This window comes from Mustela nigripes, chromosome 6 (assembly GCF_022355385.1).
Source record: "Mustela nigripes isolate SB6536 chromosome 6, MUSNIG.SB6536, whole genome shotgun sequence".
NCBI lineage: Eukaryota > Metazoa > Chordata > Mammalia > Carnivora > Mustelidae > Mustela > Mustela nigripes.
The window spans coordinates 3,628,586-3,656,305 of record NC_081562.1 but is presented as its reverse complement, the minus strand read 5'-3'; the positions used below and the strand labels follow the sequence as shown (position 1 = coordinate 3,656,305).

The 27,720-nt window shown below is 50.9% G+C and overlaps 1 protein-coding gene across 3 annotated transcripts in view; it reads left to right on the top strand.

Moving 5' to 3' along the window:
* The window catches only part of ATXN10 (ataxin 10), a 159,203-nt gene extending 134,643 nt beyond the window's left edge, over window positions 1–24,560 (top strand). For all 3 annotated transcript variants that reach the window (XM_059401783.1, XM_059401784.1, XM_059401785.1), the window contains 2 exons: window positions 22,364–22,551; window positions 23,335–24,560. In XM_059401783.1, the coding sequence (XP_059257766.1) occupies window positions 22,364–22,551; window positions 23,335–23,337 (191 nt within the window). In that variant the 3' untranslated portion in view covers window positions 23,338–24,560. The remainder of the gene's footprint in view (window positions 1–22,363; window positions 22,552–23,334) is intronic.
* The last annotated feature ends 3,160 nt before the right edge of the window (window positions 24,561–27,720 follow it).

Below are 27,720 nucleotides of genomic sequence, written 5' to 3'. Positions count from 1 at the left end.
TTCCCTTTGTATATTTTGTGGCAATGTTATTAGATAAAGGTGTATGGCAGGCTTTGAGATATGTTCTTGTCATTATGAATTGAACCTCTTTATCTTTAAAAACACTTGTTACCTGATATTAATATAGCTCCTCTAACTAGCTTTAGGTTGGAATATATGGGGTATAACATTTTCTACCCTTTTATTTTCAACTTCTCAGAGTTGTTTCTTGTAAACAGCATGTAGTTGGGTTTTTTCTTTAATGTATTTTGACAATCTCTGCCTTTTAGCTGTTGCATTTAGCCCATTTATATTTAATATAATCACCAATCTGTTTATATTAAAGCCTTTCTTTCCTATTTTTTCTTCTTCTTTCTTGCTTTCTTTTAGATTATTTTGTATAATTTAGTTTTTATCTTTTTTTAGTTTAAATGTTCTTTATTTTTTCTGTTCTGTTAATACCCGGGAAAATTACAATATGCATCATTAACTAAGGAAATGTTTGTCTGCTGTTTCTCAAACCTTTACCGCCTTCTCAGGACCATTTAGTCGTCCCCAACTTACATGCTGCTGTTGTTACACACTTTAATTCTATTTTCAAACCCCACAATATCTGTGTTCATTTAAATCTGTCCACACATTTACTGCCTTCGCTGCCCTTAACTCCTTTTATCTCTGTTTGTCCAAGTGGGATCATTCGCCTTCTGCCTGAAATCTTTAGAATTTCCTTTAAAGTGGGGACGCTGGTGAGGAAGTAGTTGAGTTTGTTTGAAAATGTATGCCTGATACCACCATTTTGTTGGGAAAGCTGCAGGATCTCTCCATTTTAACATGTATACTTCAACTTCGTTCTGTTATTTCCAGTGCGGTATCTGGTATCCTCCATGCCAGAGTATCTCTGTTTTATCCTTGTTATGGATTAATGAATCTTCCAATCTTCTGTTGAGATAGAGAAAGGAGACCTAGAGGTACACCTATGTTTTAACTTTGTAAACAGGCCTTCTGTTTTCATTTTCACCTTTACCTTCCATTAAAGAGGTACGTGGGAGCACCAACATCTGAGCTTTGGGGGATTCTGCAGGGCAAAATGTTTGTTTCTCTCATTACCAGCTTAGAATCAACTTTCTCGGGTTTTGCTGAGTTACACAGCCATAAGCCATGGCCTTGTCTGTTACTTCTTTTCTGCCTGCCTTTCAGCATCTGAAATTTTTTTGGTGCTTTAGGGTTTGTGTCTTTAAAAACTCCAGTGGATCTTCAGAAGGGCGTGTTGGGCTTCATCATTTGCTTACTGTTACCAGTCTTCACCTGTTGCCAGAATCAATGGTACTTTGTTCTTGTCATGTTAACACTCAGTTCAGAAGAATTAATCACTTCCTCCTTGACATACTGCTTCTTTCTTGGCTTTCATGATAGTATCTTCTATAGGTTTTCTTTGTGTCTTTCTGGATCCTTCTTCTCTGAGTCCTTTGTTGCCTCATCTTTTGCACAACTCGTAAATGTTGGAGCAGTCCTGGACGTTGGCAGAGCTCGGGAGTGCTTGCCTCACCCTGCGTCTTCTCCCTAAGGAACCCTGCCTATTTATTCCTTAAATTCACTCCATGTTTACTGAATACCTTTTATGTGCCACACACTCTCTGGGTCCCCAGAATGACAGGGAATCCTATGGGGAGGCTACTGCAGTTGTCCAGGCAAGAGGTGACAGTGACTTGGACCAGTCTGGTTACCATGGAGGTGGTAACATAGAGTTGTATTCTGGGTATCTCACGGCTTTAAAGATCTCTTCTCCTGTGGTTCCCAAACTCAGTCTCTAGACAAAGCTGTCTTCTGAGCGTCTGACTAATTTCTAACGCCCTGTGTAACATTTGCTTGTATGTCTTACCAATACTCCAAAAGTAGCAAGTCCAAAGCTGAACTATTAATATCCCCATAAAACCATCCCCTCTCTTTCTCGGTGATTGGGGAAATACCTCCATCCATCCAGTTGCTCAGGTCAGAAATCTGGGAGCCACTTGTGATGCTATTTCTTTTTATTCCTCTGCCTCTAAGGTGTGCACACTCTCGTCACCCTGGTCTGGGTCAGTGATGGCTTCTCACCTCCCATTCCTCTCCTTCCCTTGGGGTGTTCAGGAGATGAAGGTTCCCCATTCACTCAGTGTCATCTTTTAAAATCAAAACAAGATCCTTCCTCCGTGTCTCTTGACTCTCCCTGCCCCGACACCATTCTCGCAAACGTGCCCGATTTACAGAATCTCCAGCACTCCCCATTGTACTCAAAGTAAGCCAGAGTGTCTAGCACATCCTGGAAGGTCCCGTGGGAGCCGCCCCTGCCTGCCTCGCATTTTTATCCAGAGCTTTTCCCCCCTTTTGCAGCACCCTGACCCACACTGCCCTTTTTGTTTCTCAGATGTGCCTGGTGGTCACCTCGGGCAGTCACCCGCACTGACCTCCCCCCTGAACTCCGCCCCCTGGTCCCGTGCTCCTTGCGCTGCCTTCAGCCCCTTCCTCAGCAAAGTGTTCCTGGAGCTCAGTGAGGTCAGGTCACCCCTCCTAGAACCTGCTCTGTCAGCTTATCACAGTCCATCAGTAAATACTCGTCATGCATTACATCTCCGTTACCCTGGGCCGGGTTCTGTGAGGGCAGGGACCATTTTTCTGTTTCTTGCCTCAGTATAACATGCCGCTGTCTGGCACATAGTAAACTTCTAATAAATACTTAGTTGAATGAGTGAAACAGCGAACAGACAGCAGCCGGCGAGGGTGTATGTGTGGTTCGTTGGCGGGAGCAGGGGTGGTTGGAAGCACAAGAGAAATCTCTCCCATGGATTCTGCAATTCTTTGGTGAATTAATGAGCTCCGTTCGGCAGTGATGTTATTTCAGATGTGTTTGGTTGCGCGCAGTCTTCTGGTTAACACCAGCCAAGTTTTTCTTGAGCTTTAATTTCAGTATTTTGTGTCAGAAAACGATAGATCTTTTGGAGTATGCTTAGATGAGGAATCATGCTGACGCGAGCTGTCAGTTAACCAAAACCCCCCGCACTCCGATCACTCTGGGTCCGCTGGTCATGCCCACGTACGCAACCGTCCTCCGTGGGCTGGGGATGAGGGCGTGTGACACCTGTGGGGTCCAGGCTCCTTCCCCAGAGGAAATCTGCAGTTGGGACCCTGTGAGGCCTACCCTTTCTTGGCCACCCTTGCGGTTTGGGAAGCCCAAGCTGGCTGTCCTATCAGAGCAAACCCCCCGCCCCCCGCTGGCTAGGAACCTCAGAATGCGACTCCATTTCTTGGAGGTAGGTTCTGGAGGCCAGTGGGGATTTCCAGGTTTAGGGAGACAACACGTCATAGGGGTGTTTAGCAGGGAAGGACTGCCCTCCGCTCACTGCCGCTGCTCCAGGGGCACAGGCCCAGCCCCGGCCCAGCTGTCCCCTCGCCCGCTCACTTGTGGGTCACCCACAGTAATGACACGGTAGGAGATGCCGTCGGAAAATCCCCGCTCCACTGCCGCAGAGCCCGTTTCGTATTTGTCAGTTCACTGTGGCAAGTGGGATTTTGTGTTGTTGTTTCCAAATAGAAACCACTGAGCTTTATTTGAAATGTTTTTCTTTCATTCTTTTTTGATCTGTGTTTTCATCAGTTGTCCTTGATGTGGGTTTCTTGTTTTGTTTTGTTTTGATTGGAGGGGGAGGGGGCAGGCACCGAGTGAGATTCCAAACAGGGTTTTGCTTTTCCTGTTCTTTTCTCTCTCTCTTATCCCTCCTTCTCTCTTCCTTTTTTTTTTTTTTTTTTTTTTAATTTTTAATTCTTTTTTTAAATTTGCATCATGGAGACATCTCATTTTTAAGTTTTACTTGCGTACAGAGATGTAGCAGTTTACAGGAATGATAAGCGATGGTGTTTTCCCCAGCGACCCTGTGTTAAGGAAGTGTGGCATGATGACAGTCGCCAGAGGCCCCAGGGGCGGGGAGACACACCCAGGTTCTGTTCTTCTAAAATGGGCCTGACCCCTCTAGGGTCATAATGTTTGTAAAGTGCCCTTCACATGGTTTTTCAAAATATAGATGTTGTCATACAAACACCCTATTAAAGCTGTTAATTCCTATGAGAAAGGTGAGTTTTCATCTATGATTGTGCTGTCAATCAGTGGTAGGACTCAAATCATCATGATAATAAAAGTCCAATCACTGAATAGGATAGGGAATCCAGAAACCGATTCCCACATACACAACAGAGGCCCCCCTATAGCTCATCAAGAAAAGGAGGGTCTTTTCCATAAATGGGACTGGATTAATTCAATTTCCATAATGAGGAAAAAATAACCAGCTACGCACCTCACACTCCTCACACATGTTAACTCAAAAAGAACCACAGACTCCCGTGTGAAGGTAGAATAGGAGTCCCCACGGGGCATCGTAGGAGAGCATGGTTATTAGACTGGGGTAGGCAAAGATTTCTTAAGACACAAAAATCGTAACCCAGAACTGCATGCTGTAAGAGAAAGACTTTGCAAAGAGATTTACTTTGCAGATATCTCCCAGAGGACTTCTGTTTTAGTATGTAAAAGGGCTTCTACAAAAGGTAATTCAGGATTTAAAAGTGGACAGAAGGCTCATGGCATTTCGGGAAAGACAAAATCCAAGTGAGCAGTAAACGTGGAAAGAGGCCGGCATCGCCAGTTGTCAGGGAAACGGAAATGGGACGCACGATGAGAAACCCACCAGAGTGGCTGGTAAGAAGGGCCACCAATAGCAAGCAATGGTGAGGATCTATGGAGCAAGCTGATGAGGACGGAAACTGGAATAATCTCTTTGGAAAACTTTCTAGTGGAGTCTGCTGACCCCAGACCCCCACACCTGCCCTGTGAGCCAGCTTCCCACTCCCAGCGTGTGTCTCAGAAGGCAAGAAGGCCCACGTGGCGTGACTCGTAAGGGCCCCAAGGTGGAAACATCCCAAATACTCATCAGTCATGGAAAGGGTTAAAGAACCATGTTAACTCTTTCCCTCTAGAAAAGCTTCTCCTGGTGGGTTCAGTGTCATCTTGCTTCTGCCCCGAGTTCTCTTTATTCCTGAGTCCCCAGCATTAAACAGCTGACAGGCAGTGGGTGACACTCTGTTCCGTGGTCGAGCTGACAGTTGAACGCTAGAAGAACTCCCCATGCTGCTTTAGTTTCAAAAGGTAGACTTCTGGTTTGGCTTCCAGTGATCTAATTCGGTTTTTTAAAGCCTCTCATTGGTGTCCATCCTGCTCACCTCGTGTGTTTGAAGATGTCGAACCGAGTGTTTCTTCCCAAGCAAAGCAAACAAGTGCACATACACGGGCCCACAGGTTAGCAGAGGCCTCCCTGAGGCCCTGGGCGTGAGCCAAGCCCGGGGCTGAGGACTGGACAAGGCGCTGGTGCCACTCCCAGGCCTCTGAGAGGGTAACATGCTGCCTCCAGTGCCCCCACCACCCCCCCCACACACGAGGGCGCATCTAAATGGAACCATTCAGAGTGAAAGAGGGAAGAAGTCCTGTTTGTGTGGCTTCTGTGGTATCCTAGCAACCGATGCCCCAGGGCCTGGAGCTGATGGCTGGAGGAGTCCTGGCACAGTTATGAATGAGGCTTTCACAAAAGTGGGCCAGTTTCCTCATTCAGGTTTTTGGCAAATGGATGGTTCTAGAAGGAGACTCCAGCACTGAAGGAGACTCCTTCAGATCGTGTTACTTAGCCTCGAGTGATGTGCTTCTGGTTTCCTTCCATCTTGAAAATCAGAGGCTGGAGATGACAAGTGTCGTCAGCGCGCGGATTCTGCGTCCAGCGGGCTGAGGAGCTGAGGAGCAGTGTGGCGGTTCCACCTGCCTCTCCTTGGGCTTTGTCTTGCTAAGCCTGGTTGGCCGCGTTCTTCCCCGTCACGAAGGCCAGGGTGTGTAGGCTCTGCTGTATGTCCTCGACTTGAACTAAGAGCGAGGTGGCTTGAGGTTTATCCTCCCTGAAGTTAGGAAGTGGGAGTCCGTCATTCCCCGTGGTGAGGTGCCCAGTGTAGACTGTGTTCCCTACCAGCAGCCTCCTGCCCCCTGCACGCTCACCCTGGGCAGGGCCGCCACCAGCGCACTGAAAGCTGGTGCCTTGGAAGCCCCTTCCCCAGACTGTCACATCGGCCACCTGGCCTTGCGATGACCCAGTGTTTTCTTAATTTTATTTCTCAGTAGTTACTATTAATGTTTTAAATAACACCACATAAAATTCTTTTGAAAACAGAAACAAAACTTTATATAGCTATTTACTGCCCTTAATTCTTAATCTGAGGGGTCCTGCACCTTGTGGCTGATTGATCTAACAGTGCTGTCCGGTGAGCATCCCTCAGGGAAAGGAGGTTCCTGGGAACGCGTATCAGACATTCTCACGTAAATAGTTCCTCCATGCTAGTCTCCCATAGTGGTTGTGAGTTTGTTAGCCCACAAAGGTATTTTTAATTTTGAAACAACATGAAATTTTTCATGTCATTTTTTTCCTGGGTTTTTTGTTTTGTTTTGTTTGTTTGTTTGTTTTGAAGATAACATTTTCTTAGAGCAGTTTCGGGTTCGCGACAACACTGAGAGGACAGTACAGAGATTGCCTCTGTTCCGGTTCCCACACGTGCACAGCCTCCTTTGCGATCAGCGCTCCCCAGCCGGGTAGGACACTTGCTGAGGTTGGAGACTGATGCGGACACATCACTGTCCCCCACAGGCCATCGTTTATGTGAGGACTCACTCCTGGGGTCCTGCGTTCTGAGCCCAGACAAATGTGTAGTGACCTGTGTCTGCAGTTGTAATAACACGGAGTGTCCTCACTGCGTGCACAGCCGTCTGCTCTGCCCGTTCGGCCCTCCCCACCAGCACCCATCTTTTTTTTATCTGGAGCTCTTCCAGAATGGCCTGGGAACGTAGGAATGACACAGTACATGGCCACTCAGATCGGCTTCTTCACTTGCTGCTCAAGTGTCCTCGAGACTTCTCAGGTGTGACAGCTTGTTGCTTTTTTAGTGCTGAATAGTATCCCATCGTCTGCATGGACCAGAGACTTGTTTCTCAGAATTGCTCTCTCTGACTGTCTGCACCTCAGTCGTCCTGCACATGTCCCTGATGTCTGTCTCTACAGGATGTCGTAGAGCTTTAGTAATTCTTTGCATTTCAGGATATTTATATAGATTAGACCATAAAGAAATGTCTGAAACATCAGCCTAAACCTCACACATGCGACAGTTTCCTTCAAACACATCCTCTTGTGGGGCTGTGCTCCTAGTCCAGAGAACCCGTCTGCACGGAGCAGTGTGCACTGCTTTCAAAAGCGTACGCTGCGAAGTTTACCAGTCACCAGCAGAGCCATTGATTGATTGAATGTCATCTCTGTGCCCAATGTAGCACGCCCAATGTAGCACTCAAACTTGTGACCCAAGAGTAAGATTCTCATGCTTTCCTGAGTCAGTGAGGCACCCCACGAAGAAATCTTTTCTTCTTTGTGCTCTGTAATGAACCGCCTCTCTGTCTGCAGATGGTATCGCCGACAGATCGCATGTGACAGAGCCCTGGGGCAGTTGTTAGGCACAGTGGTCCCCAAGGATGAAGGTCTGCCTTCAGAAGAGCTAATGACTTGAGAATCTGCTGATACCAGCACATGAAGGGTCTTGGGCAGTTCCTGAGATGCATGATCGGTGCCTAAGAAGTAGTAGTAGTAGTAGTAGAAGTAGTAGTGGTGGTGGTGATAGTGTTTAGCTTAATGTATTTTCTTACAAAGTTAATTGTTTGCCAGTTTTTCTTTCTGTATTCCCTTTCTTTATTAAAAAGAGCAGTGACACTTGGGTGTGTTTAGGATGTTAACAAATGATTTTTTTTAAGTTGTTGGATTTAAATACCATTGCCACACGGACTATGTATTCGGTAAAACACTTGAGAGATTGGGTTGCTGGAGTTTGGCAGAGAGAAATGTGTTCCAGGTAACCCTGACTAATGTCAGTATTTTTGCCTAAAATGACCTCGGTCAGATTTAGCAGTGACAGACGAGGGTCTGGGCCAAACATCGGTGTGCCGCAGCCAGCCCAGCACCGTTAAATAGTAACTCTGGCTCTTTTCTTTTGACATCCTCAGTCTTAGCAGGAAGTGTTGTGTTCTCGGTGCCACTTATTTTTCTAGAATCATCTGATTTAAAAAAAAAACAAAAAACAAAAAAAAACGAAAACCAAACAAACCTGATTGAGTGAGTGTTTTGAGTCTCTGAAGGAACAAGCTCAGGGAACAGCCGGCCGGGAAGTCCTTGTCGACTCCGTGGAGGAAGCTGTGTGCAGAGGCCCCGCTCGGAGACCCATGGGAAATGCACTTCCCAGGCGGGAGTAGCAGGTGGGACGGAGGAGCCGCACCAGGGACCCCGCGTCCCAAGCTTTTTGTGTCTTCTGCAGACCACTTGGAGGACATACAGGGCCTGCTTCCTGCACGGAGTCGGCTGCCTCACAGGGGCGAGGTGTGCTGGCGACAGGGAGAGGGAGGTCTCCGTTCGCTCGGGCTTTCTTAGCCCCGTGGTTTGCTGGACCTGCATTCACCCCTTCGCTTGGACACTGGCGCAGATCTGAAGACGGAAACAGGAAGCTCGCTTGCAGGTATCCCCTTTCCCCATCTTAACCGGCCTCTGGTCTGCTGCACATCCTCTCCGAGGCAGAGGCGAAGTGCTCTTGGCCCCGGGGCAGCAGGCGTTGTGTTGTGGGTTGTGAGTCCCGGCCACCCTGAGAAACCTGCCAGCTCCCAGCCCAACAATGGCCATTGGTTTCTGTGTGCTGCCAGGAGAGGCTGTTTGAGGAGTGGACAGACCTTTTCTTCAGGGTTAACTGAGTACAACTGAAAACGGGCCCCGTGCTGTGAAAAAGCCTCATGGCTGGACGGAAGCCAGCCCAGAGCAAAAATAGGAGACAGCCCGCAGTTGGGCAGCAGGGACCTAGCCCTGCACTGGAGACTTTTCACATGACCACGCCGAGCCTCACTTTTACAAGAGATGCTTGTCTTTGTGTTTGGTTCACGGCCGAATTTCTCGTTCTTACAGAAGCTCACAGAATGGTGACTTTGTCAGATGGATAAAGATCCACACTTTCTGGGTGAGGATAGGAAAAGCCTAGAAAAAATCAACACATTTTCTTCGGTTTTGGGGGGGGGGGGTTTAGAGAAATCAGATTTTGTCAGAATCAAAACAACTTCTGTCTTTCTCTTCTAAAGCACTTCTAGAAGCCAGCCCCCTCTTATTCAGGTATTTCTTCTGTGTGTAATTAGGAAGCACTAGGAAATCCTAACAGGTTTTCGAGACGGAAACAGAGGCAAAGGTGCCCAGCCGCCTCCCACCGGGCTGCCGGAGCACTGATGCCCACGCACTGCTGTTCCATCGCTGAGACCGTAGAACCCACGGGATTCGGAAGGTTGGGGTGTCAGGGGCAGTGTTTCTTCGTACAGGCTAGTTGGCGGACCCCACACCTCTAGGCCCAGTTCAGTTGTCATGCTGAGTGTTCGAGACTGTTCTGCCTTGACACAGAAGGTGCTTACCGGGAAGTGGGAAGAGTATATAGGCACCGCTTGTAAAAGATTGTGAAGCAGGCGTGTGCGGAACCAGCTCCCAGGTGCGGACAGAGTCCTGGCCCGGCTGTGCCGAGCCCGCCGCCGCCGCGTACGCCCTTCCCCGGTGGGCTCGCCTCCCCGCGCAAGGGGCTGCGGTTGGCCGTCTCCGGATCGGCTTACGAGGAGTCCTGGCCTGCGTTGTTTTGTCACCTGCCAGCAGACTCCCCCCTCCAGATCACTGCCGACGGCTCACGGCGTTCTCTCCCGGCAGCAGCTTTTTCTCTGAGCTGTTGCTGGGCATTTAGGTATTTTAACTTGGGGGCTGCTACCGTCGATCGTGAACGGCGCCACGAACATTTCTGGAATCTCCGTCTTGCAGCTTGTTTACCTTGAGCGTGCTCCTCCGTGACACCACACTCTTCAGAGCTGGCTGTACCAGTGTATTCTCCTGTCCTGCGTGCTCCCTGGCGCTTGATAGGGACTTTAAGATGTTTGCTGTTCCGACGCGTACAGCGCGCTTCCGGGATGCTGCGGGAGACGCTGTCCTCAGTCACAAGCACGTTTTGACACTTGCTGACCATTGGGACTTCCCGTGTCACAAAGGTGCCACCAGATACTTTTTTGTCTCTATTTACATTTTCTTTCCTTTTCTTCAGTTGAGACATGGAAGCAGTTCCTGTATTCAGGGTGTGACTCGTTTGTTCGTTTATGTGAATTGAAAGCGTCTCTCCGATCCGTGGCTTGTCTTATTTTCTTGTTTTTTATTTTTCTTAGGTGTCTTTCTTACTGAGAGGTCAGTGTACTATGCACAACGTGTGGGTGTCCCCACATACGCACGCACGCCACAGCCGTCACCCAGAAGACCGGCCCTGTCCCCTGGAGGGCTCCTTTGGGCCCCTTCTTACCCAGCACGACTTTCCAGAACGGACTCTGATCTGACTTCTGGGGTGCTTGGGCGAGTTTTTTCTTCCCTCTGTGGTTAGTGGGTTTGTGTCTCACTGAGACCCTGAGGCTGGAAGAGCTTCTTTCTGTATTTTTGCTGGCAGCTCTGTAGTTCTGCCTTGCTGACAGATCTGAGGTCTACCAGAAGCTCACTCTTACCAGGCATGCAGCCGGGGTGCAGGTTTTCATTGTCCTCCCGTGCTTCTGTAGTCGCCCTACCACGAGAAGACCTTCCTTTCACCCCTGGCTCTGTGGGACACGTGTCACTGTCCCTTAGGTATGATTCTGTTTCTGTTCTGTGTTCAGAAGATTGGCTTTCCATGGTTCCTACCTGATACCGTCTTCATTGTAGTACACGACCGTCTTGACAGCCGGGAGAGCCAATTTCGAATGTTAAACAGCCTTTCCTGCACGATCCTTTTCCTGTGTTGCTGGATTCAGGTCCCTGGTGTCTGTCATCACTTCCATCTGTGGATTCTGTCTGTGTTTCCTGCTGTCTGCTGGGGACACAGTGCTGGCCAAGGAGGAGACGCCTTCTCTGCTCTCGTGAGGCCTGCGGTCTGGTGGGGGTACCTTGAGGACAGGTGCTCAGATGTTCCTGGCAAAGAGAGGGCTCTGTAGTGAGGGCTGGCTTGAGCAGGGGTGAGGAGGGGGTGCCTCTTCCTGACCTCCCTCCTCCCGGCCTCACCCCGCCCATCAGCCCTTCCTGATTCCCCTCCTGGCGCACTGGCCTCCCTCTTCCACTGGTACCTCCGGCTCTTCCCTCTCCCAGGCCTACACCTGCTGCTGCTCGACCTGGGCTGCTCCCCTGTGTGCACTGGCCAACCCCTACTGGTTCGTCCAGTTTGAAATAAATTCTGTGTATTGGAGAGAAGTCTTCCATGATCCCAGTTCGAGCAAGACCCTCTTTCATTGTTTCAGCTTCTGCTGTCATGTAGCATTGGGACTGTGATACTCAGCTGGAATTCCGTGCTGCTTTCCACGAATGTTCACGAAGGTCAGCAGCACTGTGGCATCAGCCCATGCCCATCCTGACTCGATGCTTCTGGAGCACACAGGTGCGTGTGCGCAGATACACCGTTTCTGCTCCTTCGTCCTCCATGGTGATCGCCATTGCCCTGTCCCCTCGTTGAAAAGTGACAGAGGGAGAATGAAGAAACCCAGGAATGCTGCTGCATTTAACAAGACCCGCATGTGCCATCAGATGCTGGCGGGGACACTGATTTCGGGGATGCACTGAGCAGTCACGTGGGTAGCAGTCAGAGAACTAACTGGTTCTGACAGTTGAATGACGGGGTTTTTCCTGACACGGGCGAGTCTAGCTCTCGCTGTGGCCCAGCTTTGTTGACCGCAGGGGGGCTCCCTGCAGCAGAGGCAGTGGCGGCCGGCCCGTGTGTCTAGCAGAGCTAGCCTCTTGCATCCCGGGCCTCAGGATTTTATTTAAACCCCATGAGCACTCTGTGAGACAGAACCTGTCAGGACCCCATTCTACAGAAGAGGAAGTGGAGGCAAAAAGGTTTTGTAACCGACCATGGCTCTGCGCTCTGCTGGTGAGAGCAGGCACGGCATTTAGAACCTGTACTTTCTCACTCCGGGAGCCAAGAGCTTCGTCTGAGTCCTGGATTAGCCTCTGACATGCTGGGGAATGTCGTCGTCCCCCTCACTAAATAGGAGAAGTTGAGACGGGGGTCATGAAGCCCCAGGCCAGACAGGAGCCGGGCTTCCACAGCCTGCCCGGGGCCCTCTGCTGTCCCTGAACAGTGCTGGGCGCCAGGTGCTGTCCCTGCAGATGACCCAAGCAGCTTTACCCTGACAAGCTTGTGTAAACTGCCCAAAGTCCCACATCTTTGGAGATGGCAGCGTTGGGATTTGAGCCTAGGCCTGTCCTGTTCCACAACCTCCCTCTGGCCCCTGGGGTCTCCTCATGGACCTCCCCCCCAGCTTCCCACACTTGCCTCTCCAAACCACTGTCCGCACAGCTGCCCAGGAGTGTGTCTTGAATTTTCTGCTTCGCTCCTGCCCGTGGCTTCTAATTGTACTGGAATAAAACAGAGATGGCTTACCGTCTCCTGAACGCCCAGGAGGTGCGGTGTCCGCCTACCTCTGCCCCGTACATCTCGCTCCAGCCACTGAGGGGCCCCCTCGACGTTTCTTGGCGCCACGGGCTTGTGTGCAGCCCCCAGCCGTCTGCCCGAGCTCGCTAGGTGACTAGGTGACCGGTTTCTTTGTCTCCCGTGGGCCTCAGCCTGGCAGTGCCTCCTCACGCATCCTCCACCACTCCTGTCCAATGCGTTGGTCTCGGGAATGTGGGTGCTACAGGGGCAGGCATGTGACCATGCTGGGAGCTGTGGTGTCCCCCGCATGGAGTGCAGTGTCTTCCCGTCTGCTGCGTGGGTGACTAGATGGTGGTTCAGTTCTCCGGAAGCCGGGTGTGGGGCCAGCCGCTTGTCTGTGTCTACACCCTGTGCTCATTCCGGGGTTGTGCTGAAGAAGCATGTCGGTGTAGAGGTGGAAAAACGTGTTGGGGTATTAGATGTCTGAAACTGAAGGAGATTTTACCCCCAAAGTGAAATAGCCGGTGTTCTCGAAGCTTTAAGACAGACAAGTGTCCAGGAGGAGCTTTAGAACTTAATGTCGCCGTCACAACCAACTATGGCCTTTATATCATCTGGAGGGTCCATGGTAGTTATTTCCAGTAACTGTGGAAGGTATTTGCACATGATCAATGTCTGCTGGAGGTCGCCGTCACCTTGAAATGGATCCAGCAGAGCTCCTCCCATAACAAGGAGGAGCGAGCTTCCTGCTCTGCGCTCCGCTCTCAGCTCGCGTGTCAGTGGTGGAAACAGAAGCCAACGGCAGGAATGAGAGCCGCCAGCCCCTCCCCTGCTGACTTTCTGGGGTGTGGCAAGGAGCAGGGGCGAGGCGCGCAGGACGGCCATGGGGTACCCATGGAGCAGACTGCCCCCAGGTGACTAGTGACTTCTGGGCCAAGGACAGTGACAACAGATGCCCGGTGCCTAGTGTACACAGCAGGAGAAGCCTCCTCGCCTCTCCGCGCCCGCTGTCTCTCGTCGCCCGTCTGCCAGAACCCCACACTGTTCGCTCTTCTCCTGAGCCTCAGTAGCTCGGCAGCATCTCTGACCCTTAGCTGTGCCTCCGTGACGTGGGACGCCGTCAGCGCTAGGCCAGCCCTGGTCTCCGTCATGTAGATGACACTACTTACTCTTCCTGCCCCAAATACTAATTTAATTTGAACTCTTCATTGGCCGCTTCCCAGGTAATTTCACAGAGGTGGTCGCTCTAGTATCTCCCAGCCTGTCCTGTTTGGGATTTCTTCAAAGAGACAGGGACCTGATTTCAAGTGTCAGGAAACCTAGCCGCCTTTTAACGGGTGGTATCGGCAAAGTCTAGAAGCTCATGGTCAGAGTGAGGAAGGCAGACCCGCCCTTCCTGCCGACCTCTCCCCCTGCCTGTGCGCCCGCTTGCAAGTGCTTGGAAGCCACGTCACCACGTTGCTCCGACCCTGGCTTGGCCCCTTCTGGTTGTGTGACCGCGGACAAGCTCGAGCCTCTGTGTCTTGTGTTCTCATCAGTAAAATGGGGTGGTTGTGCGCCCCTGTGGCGTGGTGCGTTTGTAGAGGATCAAGTGGTCTGACCCTCTGCTGGGGTTCGGTCCTCCAGCCCAGCCATGCTCACATCAAAGGCAGCAGTAATGTCGTCTTTGAAGAGAAGTTCATTTGAGGCAGCTAGTGGCCCAGCGAGTCCCTTATCCCGAAGGGCACAGCGCACCTGGCAAGCGTCCTCTTGCCCAGCACACGGGGCTTGGGGCTTCTGGGTTGTCTCTGCTGCGCTCCCTCTGCTCACACGCGGTCAGTCCTCAGGGCTTCACGATGGGACCTCTCCTGCCTCGGTCTCCACGTCAGCCGTGGCCACCTCCCCCTGCAACACCAAGCCCAACTCCGAGCAGCGCTGGGTGTCCGCATTTGTTTACTCAGTAACGTCTCACACATGGTCCCAATGGTGCGGAAGATTCCAGGGAGAGAGAAGGCAGGCACCCACGGCCCTTCGTCCAGCCAATCCGCGTCTCTCTCTGTGTGCCGGGAACTCCGGGGATGAGGACAGCAGTACCTGCACACAGGTGCGCACGTTCCCTAGAAGGACTAAATATTTTCCCGGTAACAGCAGCCTGAGAAGGGGCACCGAGGGGGGGGGGGGTCACGGAGGGGAGGAACCCCCAGCATGAGGGGCTTTAGAGGAATCCTCCCCGTGCCATTGAGTCTCTGGGCCCTGCCCACCATGTTCGGGCCCGGCCGAGCACACGGCATGTGGGGGCTGGGCTGGCATCTCAGAAGCGACATTGGAGGGCTGCCCCGGATACAAACGGAACGGCTTCGTGGCCCCAGAAGCCCTTCATGTGGTTTAAGTTAGAAGTGGAATTGGTTGTTTCTGATCCCAAAACCTGTTGTGTGACACGGACGCCAGACTCTGACTCTTCGTACCACACTATGCTTTCAAGTGGCTGGTAAGATGATTCCAGAATACGTAATGGACGAAATTAGTCTCAGGGCCGTAGGATCCTTTACCACCAAACCCCGTGGATGTGGGGTACCTGCCGCGCGGCCCTCACTCAGCCACACAAGCTTGTGGAGTGGGGAGGGAGTGCGTGTGGTGACGGAGGGCGGGTGTCGCCTTCCCGTCACCCCCATGCCAGATGCACAGGCTGGCTGGTCACGGCGACAGCGACGTCTTCTTTGCTCATCTTGGATGTTGGGCCTTTCTACATCTGGGATTTGTAAAGGGCCCAGAGCGAGCTGCCGCCGAGGACATGGGGCCGGCCATGTGGGGTTGGAGGCACGGTCCAGGCTGGGGAGAGGGGAGGAGGCCCGTGAGGTGGTCACTGTCGGACCAGCCCTGGAAAAGCTCCACTTACGGAAAGTAAATTGTGCGCACGGAGGACAGAGAACGTGCCCTTTGTTTCAGAGTCACTGAGGGAGTAAGAGAGTGCCGATTTGGGTTAGGCCCAGAGAGAGGATGTCTTTGGTTGACATTTGCATGGACACCGAACCGTCCGAGTTGGTTTGTTTTCCTGGGCCTTGTCGTCCGTACTTCCTTTGAAGTCCCGGTTCCCGAGGGATCTCGGGGCCGGCAGACAGCCTCTGCTTTCAGAGATGGTGTTTCAGGGATGACTCTTCCCTCCGAGAAGATGAGCTGCTCCTTCTCGGAGCACATACCACCCCCAAGTATTACTCTATTTCTTCAGATGGGACCTCTGATCTGCAGACCCGGCAGTTAGCCGCCCCCCGCCGCCCGGCTCTTCCGGCAGCATTCTTGTTTTTAACCACTCCCGGGATTCACAACTAGCCGGTAATTGGCAAATAAGAGAGGACGCGTCCATCCGTGTGTAAATGCTGTTAAGACACGACACACCGCAGGGCCCGGGCAGCAGGAATTGGCACGACGCTGAGACACGGGAACCACAGATGTTCCCTCATATTAAAATACAAAACTGTGGAGGGAAGTTAGAAACCAGATCGACCAACGATTTGGAGAGGGAAGAGGGAGCCAAATGGCTGGTTTTGCGATGGTTATTGGGCATACGGATTTCCAGCAGGGAGACCCCCGGATACAGTCCACGCTAGAGAGACTCCTACTCTAATTTTCTGATGAAGAAGAGTGTGTCGTTAGCTGAGTGACACATGAGTGTGAAGGCCGTAGACGGGGGGGCAGTGAGGTGACCTATGTCGTCTTTTGGAGGTAGAGGCAGCCTGTGCAGGAGAAGCGTGGCTGGCTTTGGGGAGGAAGGCTGGTGGTGGTTTCTGGGTCTGTCCCTCCTCAAGGACCTCTCCTGCCCGACCGCCTCCCCTGCTCGGCGTCCGGCTAAACTGCCACCTCTCCTGCCTCCGCAGCTCGGCCCCTGCTTACCCTCCCAACGCCCCTGAGCCGCGAGGGCTCTTCCTCCTTCACCGCCTGCACCCGCAAGTCCTCCTTGGCTTGCGTGAGCTCCTCCTCCCGCGGAAGGCTCAGGGGAGCCCAGGGGTCCCCGGGCAGCAGTTTGGGAAGTGCCACGTTTTCCCTCAGAAAGCGAAGACTTGGAGAGCGGGGCTGAGGTTGGTTAGGACTCAGGGAACGCCCCCTCCAACCCCAAACACGCCATCCCCGACACAGGGACGGCTCCTCCGGCTTGAGCGGCTCGGAGGAGGGCGGAAGCAGGTCACCGCAGCAGGAAGAGAAGGCGCTCTTCCGATGCCATGGCCCGTGCTGGGTCTTGGGCTGGCAGACATGACATATTGAGAAGTATTTTGGTTTTTAGCAACGTAAAGCATTTCCCAAACCGTTTTAAACTAAACTCCCTTCTTGCACTCTGAAAAATTCTGCAATTTTACCAATTCTGTGAAGATACTAGTTTAGATATGGAGCTTGTGTGACACCATCCTCCTCTTTAGCAAAGATTATTACTGATTTGGGGGGAAGCCTGCTGAAAGTGCACTTGCCTCACTGAACGTCGTCTTCTCAGACCAGCCTCATAAAAGATTTTTCATACTCTCTGCTCTATGAAATAGTATACTTTATTAGGCACTACATAAATCCCTTGCCATACGTGGGCTTGTTGTCTACAAGTAATGTTGAAGAATATATCCTGGAAGCAAAAATTAAGTGTAGATTCTAAAATACAGTATGTCTATTGGATATATGCCTAGTAGAGATTCTATTAAATCTAGATGTATCCATTATACATCTATATACACACAGTATATAAAGCATTGTATTTAGATAGGACATATAATATGTATACACATCAGCAAAATCTTTTAATATATTTAAATTGTTTTAATTTAATGTAAGTTTTTCGATGCTAGTACTTTTTTTTTTAAAGATTTTATTTATTTATTTGACAGACAGAGATCACAGGTAGGCAGAGAGGCAGGCAGAGAGAGAGGGGGAAGCAGACTCCCTGCGGAGCAGAGATTCCTATGTGGGACTCGATCCCAGGACCCTGGGATCATGACCTGAGCCAAAGGCAGAGGCTTTAACCCACTGAGCCACCCAGGCGCCCCTAATGCCAGTACTTTTAAAAGCTCGTTTATAAAATTCAACAGATACCTACTGATGCCTTCCATGTTCTATGCCAGAGGTTGGCCAACCTTTTCATAGGTATTTTTGGCTGTGCCCACTGTCCTGTCTCTGCCGCAGCCCCACAGCTCAGCTGTTGGAGCAAAAAAGCAGCCAGAGTCTGTACATAAATGAATGGGCATGGCTGCGTACCAATAAAACTTTACTTATTCTGGACACTGCAGTCTGAGTTTCAAATAATTTTCACGTGTCACACACTAAGAGTAGTCTTGATTATTTTCCCAAGCATTTAAAGATACAAAAACTAAACTTGTGTCTGCACAGAAACACAAACCCTAATTTGCCAACCTCCGTTCTCAGCAATCTTCAGCTGGAGAGCCAGAGCTTGACCAGAAGGGAGTCCCTGTCTTCTACCCCAGCCCCGGCGTTCCCGTACAGCACAGGGCTTTGGAAGTGCCTCTGGTCCAGTAACTGAAAGATATTGCCTTTCTTAGAGGGAGTCTTCCTCGTCGGACAGTTCCAGCTTTAGTGTTTACACTCACCTGACTTTAAAGTGAATTTGGGGCGCGCCTGGGTGACTTAGTCATTAAGCGTCTGCCTTCGGCTCAGGTCCGGATCTCAGGGTCCTGAGAGCAAGCCCCACTTCGGGCTCCCTGCTCCGCGGGAAGCCTGCTTCTCCCTTTTCCTCTGCCCTTTCCCCCTCCCTGGCTTGCGTGTACATGCGCTCTCTCACTCTCTCTCTCTCTCTCGAATAAATAATCTGTAAAATGAATTTGACACATACATGTGCTAGCTAGTAATAGCCTTGCTGTGCGGTATTTTTTCCTAGATCGTGTCATCTGCCGGCCCCCATTTTTGTGGCCCGTGAACACACCTCATCACCTCGCTTGTGCCAAGCCACAAGGTTCGGTGCTGGGCCTGTGTCTTTCTGAACCCGGGGCCGTGGCTCGGGTCCCGGGAGCGGCCTTCCCCTTCCCAAGCTCAGCAGTCCTGAGCCGCTCGGTCTTTGTGCTTGTGCCTGTTTCCAGACACCGGAGCCCTCCGCGGAGGAGCCAGCTGGCCCTGTGGCGTCCTTGCTCGAGGTCGCTGCTGGCAGGGCCCTTTCAAGGTAGCTCTGTAGCTCCCAGGCTCACGCCTTGTATTTGCAGTAGCTATGGAAACTTTAGAAGCAGTCTCTCTAAAGCTGAGCACACAATAAAGCACTTCACGTGTTGGTAGGATTAGACTTTGGAAGATGTTTAGTTTTCTCCCCCACTCTTTCTTTCCGTCTGTCTCTTCAGAGCGGGAACAAGAGGGCCATGTGAATATTAACTGGGACTCGCTTTAATCTCCCTAGTGACACTCAGGGCCGCCCAGGGCTCCCGGCTTTCAGGACGCTAACAAGGACCGCCATGCATATTCATGAGCTGGGCTCGCGCGTGAGAGCCCGCCCGGAAGGGCTGTGTTTCAGTGCTTCTCTTTTCAGACCGAATTTTATGAAAGACACAACCACTCAATTTGGTTTTTTAATTATCATTAAGTGAGAGAGCCCAGACAGCAGGCCTAGAATGTTCTCCCGAGAAATCGGGGCCCAGTCGAGCACGTCTGTGCGGCACTTAATCTGTAGCCAGACAACACCGGCCCGGAGTGCGGGCGCTCGCGGGGGGCGGAGGGGCAGAGCGCGTCTTTCCTCTCTGCCCAGGAAAAGTGTGCGGCGGGACGCCGTGCTCCGACTCCATGAAATCCTCCTCTTTTAAACAAGTACCATTTTCCTTACATAAGAATGTGAAGCGCGCATGTAAGTGCAGAGGCGGGCGGTTTTGTCCTCTGGTTATTTCTCACGTTCAAGGTGTGCCTAGGAGCCGGCTCCCGCCTGTGGCCCTGCTCCGCCCCGCCCCTCCTCTCCCTCGGCTCCATCCTCTGGCCCTCCGAGCACCGACTTTGGAAAACTACAAAAATGCCTCTTATGCTTCAGGCTTTTCTGCCTGGTCTGCTAGGCTGTCCATCTGGGGGCTGTGCCGGGGGTCTGTCCCCCGAGAAGTTCACGGCTTTTGCGTCTAGTTCCTGGCGCAGTGCTGGCCCCGCTGGCAGCAGCGCCCTTGCCAGGTCTGTGCTGCTCTCTCCCGGGAGGTAGACGGGGCGGGCCTGTCAGTGTGGAGTTTCCTGGCGCTGTGAGGGTGAGGTGCTACGAAGCCACAGGGGCAGGATTTTCACAAAACGCCTCGGGTGCCTCAGCACCAGGAGCATGACAGATGTGCTCTCGTCTGCCCACGTGGTGGGAATTCTCCTGGGGGCTGTTGTCCCGACCCTTTGCTGACCCAGAGCACGAAGCTTTCTCGCCTGGGCTGCATGTGGATGGGTTTCCTGTCTTCCCCTTCCTCCGGCCTGCAGAGCCCTGAGTCAGGAAACCACCCTGAGAGCAAGAGAAAAACACGTTTGTGCGGGTCCCGCCGTGTCCCCACGGCCCCGCCCACGTGCTGAGTGGGGAGATGTCACTCCCGGGGTCACACGTCGTGCAGGCCTCGCACCTGCGCAGGAAGACTTCACGGGGTGTTTGGGTGGACGCACAGACGCAGACCGAGGTCACTGGTAGTGTTCGCAGCCCACTTGGTGTCAAGGGTGCCTGGCAGGAGAGGGACGCGGTGGCCCTTGGGCAGGGGTCTCGTTTGCCCAGTAACGGTTTGACCACTGCCGCTCTGGGCGGTAGTGCATTCTCCAGAGACATCCTGCCTTTCGCCTGGCAGCATGAAAGGCTGGCGCGGTTCCTCCGTGACCGAGCCACACCCCCCACCCCGTTTCCAGGAGCTCTGGGGCATGTAGGGGGGTTTCGGGTTTCCTGCTTTCAGTCACATTTCAGTGAATTACCAGGAAGCTTTAGAAAGAAGTGCTTTGCTTCCTATCATTGGCATTCAGGAATTTGACACGTGAGCTAAAATAGTTCAGTCTTCTATCTGTTCTTGCCTAAGTTTACCCGTCGGTGGTTGGCTCCTTCAGTCAGGTCTCCTGACCCTGCTTCTCCCTTTCCATACAAAAAGTGAGGAGGTGAACCTGTAGAGTGATGTTATTCTTGATGAGAAATTGCTTGCAGCACATGATTCATGGTTCAGAAATTCACTAACGTGGTAGAAGTTTTTGTCCACAATCCTCCCTTTTATTCTTTCTAAACTGGTGTAGAATGGGGGTCCGGTGATCGTGGAATAGGGTGAGAACGTTACAGTTAGGCTTTGTGCATTCGAGTATTTTTGTCTCCAGAAAGGAAATAACGGCCCTGATAAAGGTGCTGGGCCTTCTCAGCGAAGAATGACAGGTAAATGGCAGAAGGATGTTCTCCCACCGAAGGGTGACGACTAATTACAGAATCGGCATCAGCTGGGCACCACCCATTCCGACTCTGTGCCATCTGGAACAGGTTAGTCATTTATCCTCACGAGTGCCCCTAATGATAGACCTCCAGAGAGCAGAGGGTCACTGCCCCAGCACACATCTGCTCACCCTCTTCTCGGGGCTGCCCGTGCCCCCAGGCGGGAGGGGCAGGGACGCGTGGAGCGTCTGTGATCAGGGGAGAGCTCGAAGGCCTTGTCGGGATTGTGAACCAGTGTGGGCGTGTCAGAGGGACTGGGAGGGAGTAACTTCGTAAAACCCCTGAAGATCTGTCCTGAACATGAAGGTCGTGTTTCCTGCACCTCCGCCATCTGACCTGAGTGGACAGGCTCGTTCCTTACGGTCTTACTCGGAGGTTACGGGGCTGGGGAAGCAGTTTGATTGGCATTCTGTCTCAGAGTCTACAAGAAAGAGCCACAGGCTTTATTGAAGCCTTTCTCTGTGGCCTCGTGTCCAGCGAGGGGCCCGGCCTCGCCGCTGTGCTGGGAGCCAGGACCTTCAGGCTAAAGAGTCTGATACATCGTGGCGGGGACAGAGATACCCCATTCTGACATCAGAAATGCCGGCACAGGAAGCATGGGGCAGTCAGGGGAAAGGGACTGTTTTTCTTGCCAACGTCCGTCCGATCGGGGGCAGGGAGGTCTTGCTTTCTCAGAGAAAGTGTTTACTCCCCTGGGTGTTTGCTGTTCCCCTCTGGACCAACAGAGAGTGCCAGGCCCGCTGTTCTGGGCATCGCTTTTGTGTCCCTGGATCCATGAGTTGGTACCCGGTTTCTCTGCAGTCTTTTCTAGAACAACGTAGGTTTAATGCTTTCCTGAGATTTACACAGTTCTTGGTCACTCAAGAAAAGACCTTGCTAACTAACACAGCCGTCCTGTCTTCTGTCTGCTGTGGCCGATGCTGCCCAGACGTGGCTGGGTGCAGATGAGGGCTGGGTGCAGCCAGGCCAGAGGACGCAGCAAATCCTTCAAAGGCTTTCTGGCTCCCTCCTTCAAGTGCAGCCGAATGAGGGGAATTCTGTGCTGACTGCTAGGGAGCAGTTCTTTATAACGGAGCTGGCTTTGGGCAAGACGAGTCTCATGTCTGCTTCCCACTTGGCATCTTCATGACTGACACCATCGTGTCTTCTTCCCCGGCGGCTCAGCACCACGGGTCTCTGTGCGCGCGCACGCGATCAGAGTTCAGATGTTGCTTCCCTGCTCGTTCATTCATCAAATCTCGATCAAGTACCTCCCCATGTTGGCCGTCACACGGGCACACACGTGGGCGCACACACGTGGGACATACATGTAAGTGCCTGTGTTCCCGCTTTTTCATTACTCCCTCTTGGGCGGCGTGTCCGTAGCACACGCTCCGTGAGAACGTGTTCGCTGATGCTGTGTCCCTGCCCTCCCTTTCCCGTCATGCTCACGTGAACCTCAGACACGGGGAACTGTGTCGGCAGATTCCTTCACTCGGCCCCCAGTTCTGACCCAGTGGGTGGTGTACGCCATCCGCAACCTCACCGAGGACAACAGTCAGAACCAAGACCTCATCGCCAAGATGGAGGAGCAGGGGCTGGCGGACGCGTCCCTGCTGAAAAAGATGGGCTTTGAGGTGGAGAAGAGAGGCGACAAGCTGATTCTGAAGCCTACTAGTGACCCGCCACCACTGGTGAGTGTGCCGGGGCCCCCTCTGGGTCCCAACGCCCTGTCCCCTCGGCCTGTGACAGGTTTGTTTGTTTGTTTGTTTTTCCCAAAGATTTTATTTGTTCATTTCACAGACAGAGATCCCAAGTAGGCGGAGAGGCAGGCAGAGAGAGAGGAGGAAGCAGGCTCCCCGCTGAGCAGAGAGCCCGATGTGGGGCTCGATCCCAGGACCTTGGGATCATGACCTGAGCTGAAAGCAGAGGCTTTAACCCACTGAGCCACCCAGGTGCCCCTAGATGATTGATTTTAAACTGCTCTTCTAATGAAGCATTTTAAAGCCCTACATATCCCTTAAACATTACTTTACATGCATTTCAAGAATGTTCATACATTTGCCTTTTCCTTATCATTCAGATGAATCTTTTGAATTTCTGCAGAATATGGCTGAGAGCACTTTACTTTCTAAAATGGCCAAGAAAGCCTGAAATTTAGTTGCCAATAATTTGGGGGTTTTTTGGTTGTTGTTCTCCTGGCTTTATGCTGCTGTTGTCTGAAAAGTTCAAACTCATTTTAGGGGGGAAATAGAAAAACCATATCAGAATTTTTACATGGTCAAAGTGTCTGGATTTTCTGGTGGAGAGAAGGCTACTGTGAAGAGCACAGGCATCTCCCTGTCGAATGCTGGGCGAGTTGTTCCAGGTTTCTCTCCGCTCTTGACCAAAATCTGCTGTTTCCCCACCCGCCTTGGATGACTCTTAAAAATAGATCTGTTATATCTGTCATTTTGTTCTATTTTTTTTCTTCTTAGTGAATGAGCTCTCCATCAAAATACCTGAATTTTTGGAATCTGTTTCCTGGATTTTCCATCTTCTGCAGTATGTGAAATCGCAAGTGTTTGAAGATTTACTAAGTGTAAATTCAGGAACACGTGACTCCTTTAGATAATAGAGTTCGATGTGGGTAAGCTCGAAAGTGAAAGTACCTGAGTATCCTGTTGTTTCTTTGCTTTAGAAACTGTCTGGTTTGCCTTTGTCCCCATGGATACAGTGTGCGTTTCAGTAATACATTGTACTTACTGTGGCAACAGATAATAAATTCTTCTTCTCGAGGGAGGGTGCATCCCTTATTTGGCAAAGCCTGGAGCATTTGATCGGATTCCATTTGTTCCTTCAGATGGCGAATCAGCCCGGTTCCTTTTCTTCTCTGCCTGTTGGGTTTTCCGCACTCTGGCAGGCAGTTGAAGTAGTTTCTCACTGTGATTAATTCTAGCAATCTCTTTTCACCCTTTCTGCCTTTCCAAAACATTGACAAGACTCATTTCCAGCTAATTAATTCGAGAGATGCTGAAGAATAGAGAAGCTCGCTCTTCATTTTAGGGACTGGGCTGTGCTTGTCACTGAGCCTGGCCCTGGGGAGAGAGTGGGGAGAGTGTGCGGGCCATTAACTCTTCTCTTTCCAAATCACCCGGGAAGAGACCTCCTGGGCCATTGTGCTCCCAGGGGCTGCCTGCGTCTGTGAAGAGGACTTTGTGACAGGACCACAGGATTAAAGAGATTCCTGGTCCTATTCACTTTCAAGGACATGGTCTCCTGAAGCACGCCACTCCAGGTCTGGCCACGGCTCCGCTTTGTGGAATTGCTAAAGTAGCTTTGGGGAGCGGGAGCAGATTTGACCCTGTATCTTTCTATTTCCATCTCTTTCTACCCACCCCACCAAATACGTACTCAGAGCTGGAGCTGGATTAAACGAGCACTGGAATTTTAGGTCATTGATGTAAGCAACAAAAGCTCTAGGAGGGAGGTCATGTATGAACATTCCTGGACAGCCCGTTACTGTAAGCTCTCTAGAGATGTTGCACAGTTCCTGTTGAATTTTCCAAAATAGAAAGATTCTGCCAGAAGCGTTAACCGAAATACTGATCGTTCCAGAGTAAAGTGCTTCCGATGTTTTTTGTAGTCGTCCTTTAAATGGCTTTTGTAAAAACAGCTCAAGTATGTTCAGAATGAAATAAAAGTGGTCCCCTGTGCTAATGTACTCTCTATGTCCGAAAAAACGTCAGCTTCTAGAATCGTGGTCATCTGTGAATAACGTTTTTTCCCTCTCATTTATGACACTCCATCAGTAAAGAAGCCTTTTGCAAAATTTAAAGTGCACGAAGAAGTCATTCTTTCCCGGGACACAAAGAGTTAACGTCCTGTCCTCTAAACAGAGGGTTCCCCCCCCCCCCCCCCCACAGGAAAAAAAAAACCAGTGGGAGTCCCTTTTTCCTTTTAACAAGTTTGCAATAGACATTTCTTTTTCTTCCCCCCTCAGTGATGTGTGCACACCAGTGGAATCAAGCAAACATGTCGGTATAAGCCATATGATAACAAACACAAATAAACAAAAGGGAGCCTTGTGTGGGAACACAGAAAGGGGTAATGGCTGTGTGTTTTCTAACTGGGAAATGTGGGACTCGCACAGTGAAAACATGCTGACGGCTGCACTGTGGCTGCTTGGATGCCCTGGCTGGCTGAGCCTCCAGCAAGACCAGCAGCTTCCCTGTCCTTTGCCAGGGGCTTGGCCATTCTGAGAGCCTCGTCTTACATGCTTGCTGCAGAGGATTAAATCACCAGCTCAATCAGTCATTTAGAAGAAGAAGAAAGGAAGGCAGGCCAGCCTAACAGCATTTGTAAAGAGACAGAACGGTCGCAGCAAGTTCCGTGGCCGTATTATTGCTTCCAAGAGCAAACTAACAAAGCTGTTCAATTTTGTAGCCTGTTTCATTATCAGAGAAAGTGGGGGAAGCCTGTTCTGCTTGATACTGAGTCCTAAGTATTTGCAGAATGGTTTTTAATGCGTTAACAAGGGATGTTAATATTTCAAAAATACTTACTATCACCATTCTAATAATATGCTATTATAATTTGTCCTTATTTTATATGTGTGTGTATGTCCCTGTGAATACACCTCATAGGGTTGTTAATGAGGTTTTTTGAGGAGCTGATCTAGAGATACATTTTTGTTCAGTAACTTTTGAATCTAGCCACAGAGCTTGGAAACAACTAAGAGATGCCCATCTTCGAAAATTGAACAAAGAGAAGTGGTTGCGGTCATTTGAGCTACAATTAGTACATTTTAAATAAAAAATTAACATGTTTTGTGTGTGTGTGTGTGTGTGTGTGTGTGTGTGTGTGTGTCTTACAGCCAATATCTACTGAAGGCATCAATATCCTGTTCTTTTACCAACATCTGGGATTTAAATGTTCCTGAAATGTCATCACGCTCCTTCCATTTCCATCCTCCCCGAATGAATAAACAAAGACCTTGTTCGTAGCAATGGCAGTCGCTGCAGGAGGGAGGCGTGAAAATACGTCTTCCCTCGTCAGCAGGTTCTGCACGTAGGAGCTGGTCTTTACATGCGAGTCAGTAAAATTGAGACAGAACTGTAAAATGCGGCGAAGTTGACGAGGAACCCTAATACTCAGAGTCTCATACAAACCCAGTCCTTTGGAGGTTGGCTCCCTCCTGCCCCCACCGAAGGGCACGTTGGGTGCTGTCCGCGGTCCTGATCATTCCAGCCACAGGGGCCTGTGTGTGAGAACTCAGTTAGAAACCTTGTTTTCAAAATTCCCTCCCCCCTCCCTTGCATTTGTATGCTAGAATATCTATTTTGTTCCTTCCTACAAATTTTTATATATACGTACTTGGAATTTTTTTTTACATCAAATCAAATTTACCATCTATAACCTACATAAATGTTAAAGGTAAGTCTTTTCTGTACCTGTAGCGGTGATGGTGTTAGCCCACTCCTTGGACTTTCCTCATCACAACCGATTATGTCAGCGGAAATGACTTTTTGAAAGTTTTGGTCATCATTCATTGTTGCTCCAATTGAAACCTTTAAGTAGAAACATGACATTAAATGTTTCTTTTTGTTTCAACAGTGCAACATACGTTCTTTCTTTATGCCCAGTGTGCCCTCGTTTTACGTCCATCCGTTCCGTGGGCGCTTACATGAGGTTTTCTAGCACAGTGTAGAGCGCTATGGTGGTCGAAAGGCTTATATGGAAGTGAGCGCGTGGGTTGCGGCCCCCGTTTCTCGCCCGGGCAGCTCCGGGCAGGCTCCATAAGCTCTGCGCCTCCATTTGCTCAACCAATAAAATGGCACTCACAGTAGCACCAACATCTAGGTGTGTCTGAGAGTAAAAATTGATGAACGTGCTGACAGTACCTGTTACGGCACAAGCATTCCTTACTGCCCACTACCCTCCCTGCTGGACCTGTGTCTCTGGGCCCCTCCCACCTCCACTATGAGTGTGTCTGATGGAAACAACGTGGAATCCTCACCTTGTCTCCCGCTGACCCCGTCCCCACGGTGCCAGACACACAAATGCCTTTTATTTCTTGAACAAATACTTGTGTGATGCCTTCTGTGTACTGGGCAGGGTTCTCAGCACTTGGAAAATAATAATCGTTGAACCTTCAGAGCAATGACACGGCGTGTTTTAGGATTAACCCCATTTCATGGATGAGGAAGTTGAGCTGCAGGGGTTAAGGCCCAGGGCCACACAGCAGTAAATGTGTGGTGATTTGCTGCTGTGGTTAATTAGGAGGGTATGAGTGAGGAGGAAAGTATGGCTTCTTTCCCAGAGGCATGGAAAGTAAATCTAGCAGAAGTGCCTGGACTGTGGCTCAGGACATAAAGCAAGGGGAGCTCCCTGGGAAGCACGTGGGCTCGCAGTTAGGAAATCCCGAGTTTAAGCCTCACCTCCACAGACTGCCAGCTGGGTGGTCCTGAGAAAGTTGCTTAACTGCCCAGGGTCTCCATCTCCCCAGGCAGTGTCCCAGGCAGGCACCGGGGGCCCAGCGGTAGAGAAGGCAGACACAGCCTGTGCGCTCGAGAAGCTTCGGTTCTGATGAGAAGGACAGAAAATTAACACGCGAACAGGTAGGTAAGAACCAGGGCATCCCATACTGCAGTGAAGGCCGTGAAGAAAACAAGGCAACGATATGGATGGTAAGTGGGGTGTCCTCTCTGAGACGGTCATGTCTGACCTGTGCGGAGAGCTGGGGCAGAGCGTTCACTGTGAGACAGCATCGAGCACAAAAGCCCTGAGTGGCAAGCTTCACATGGTCAGTGGCCAGGAGGGTGGCCGGGCCAGTGGGGCCAGTGCCTGGTGAGCGGGGAGACTTGGTTAGACAGGGTAAGCCC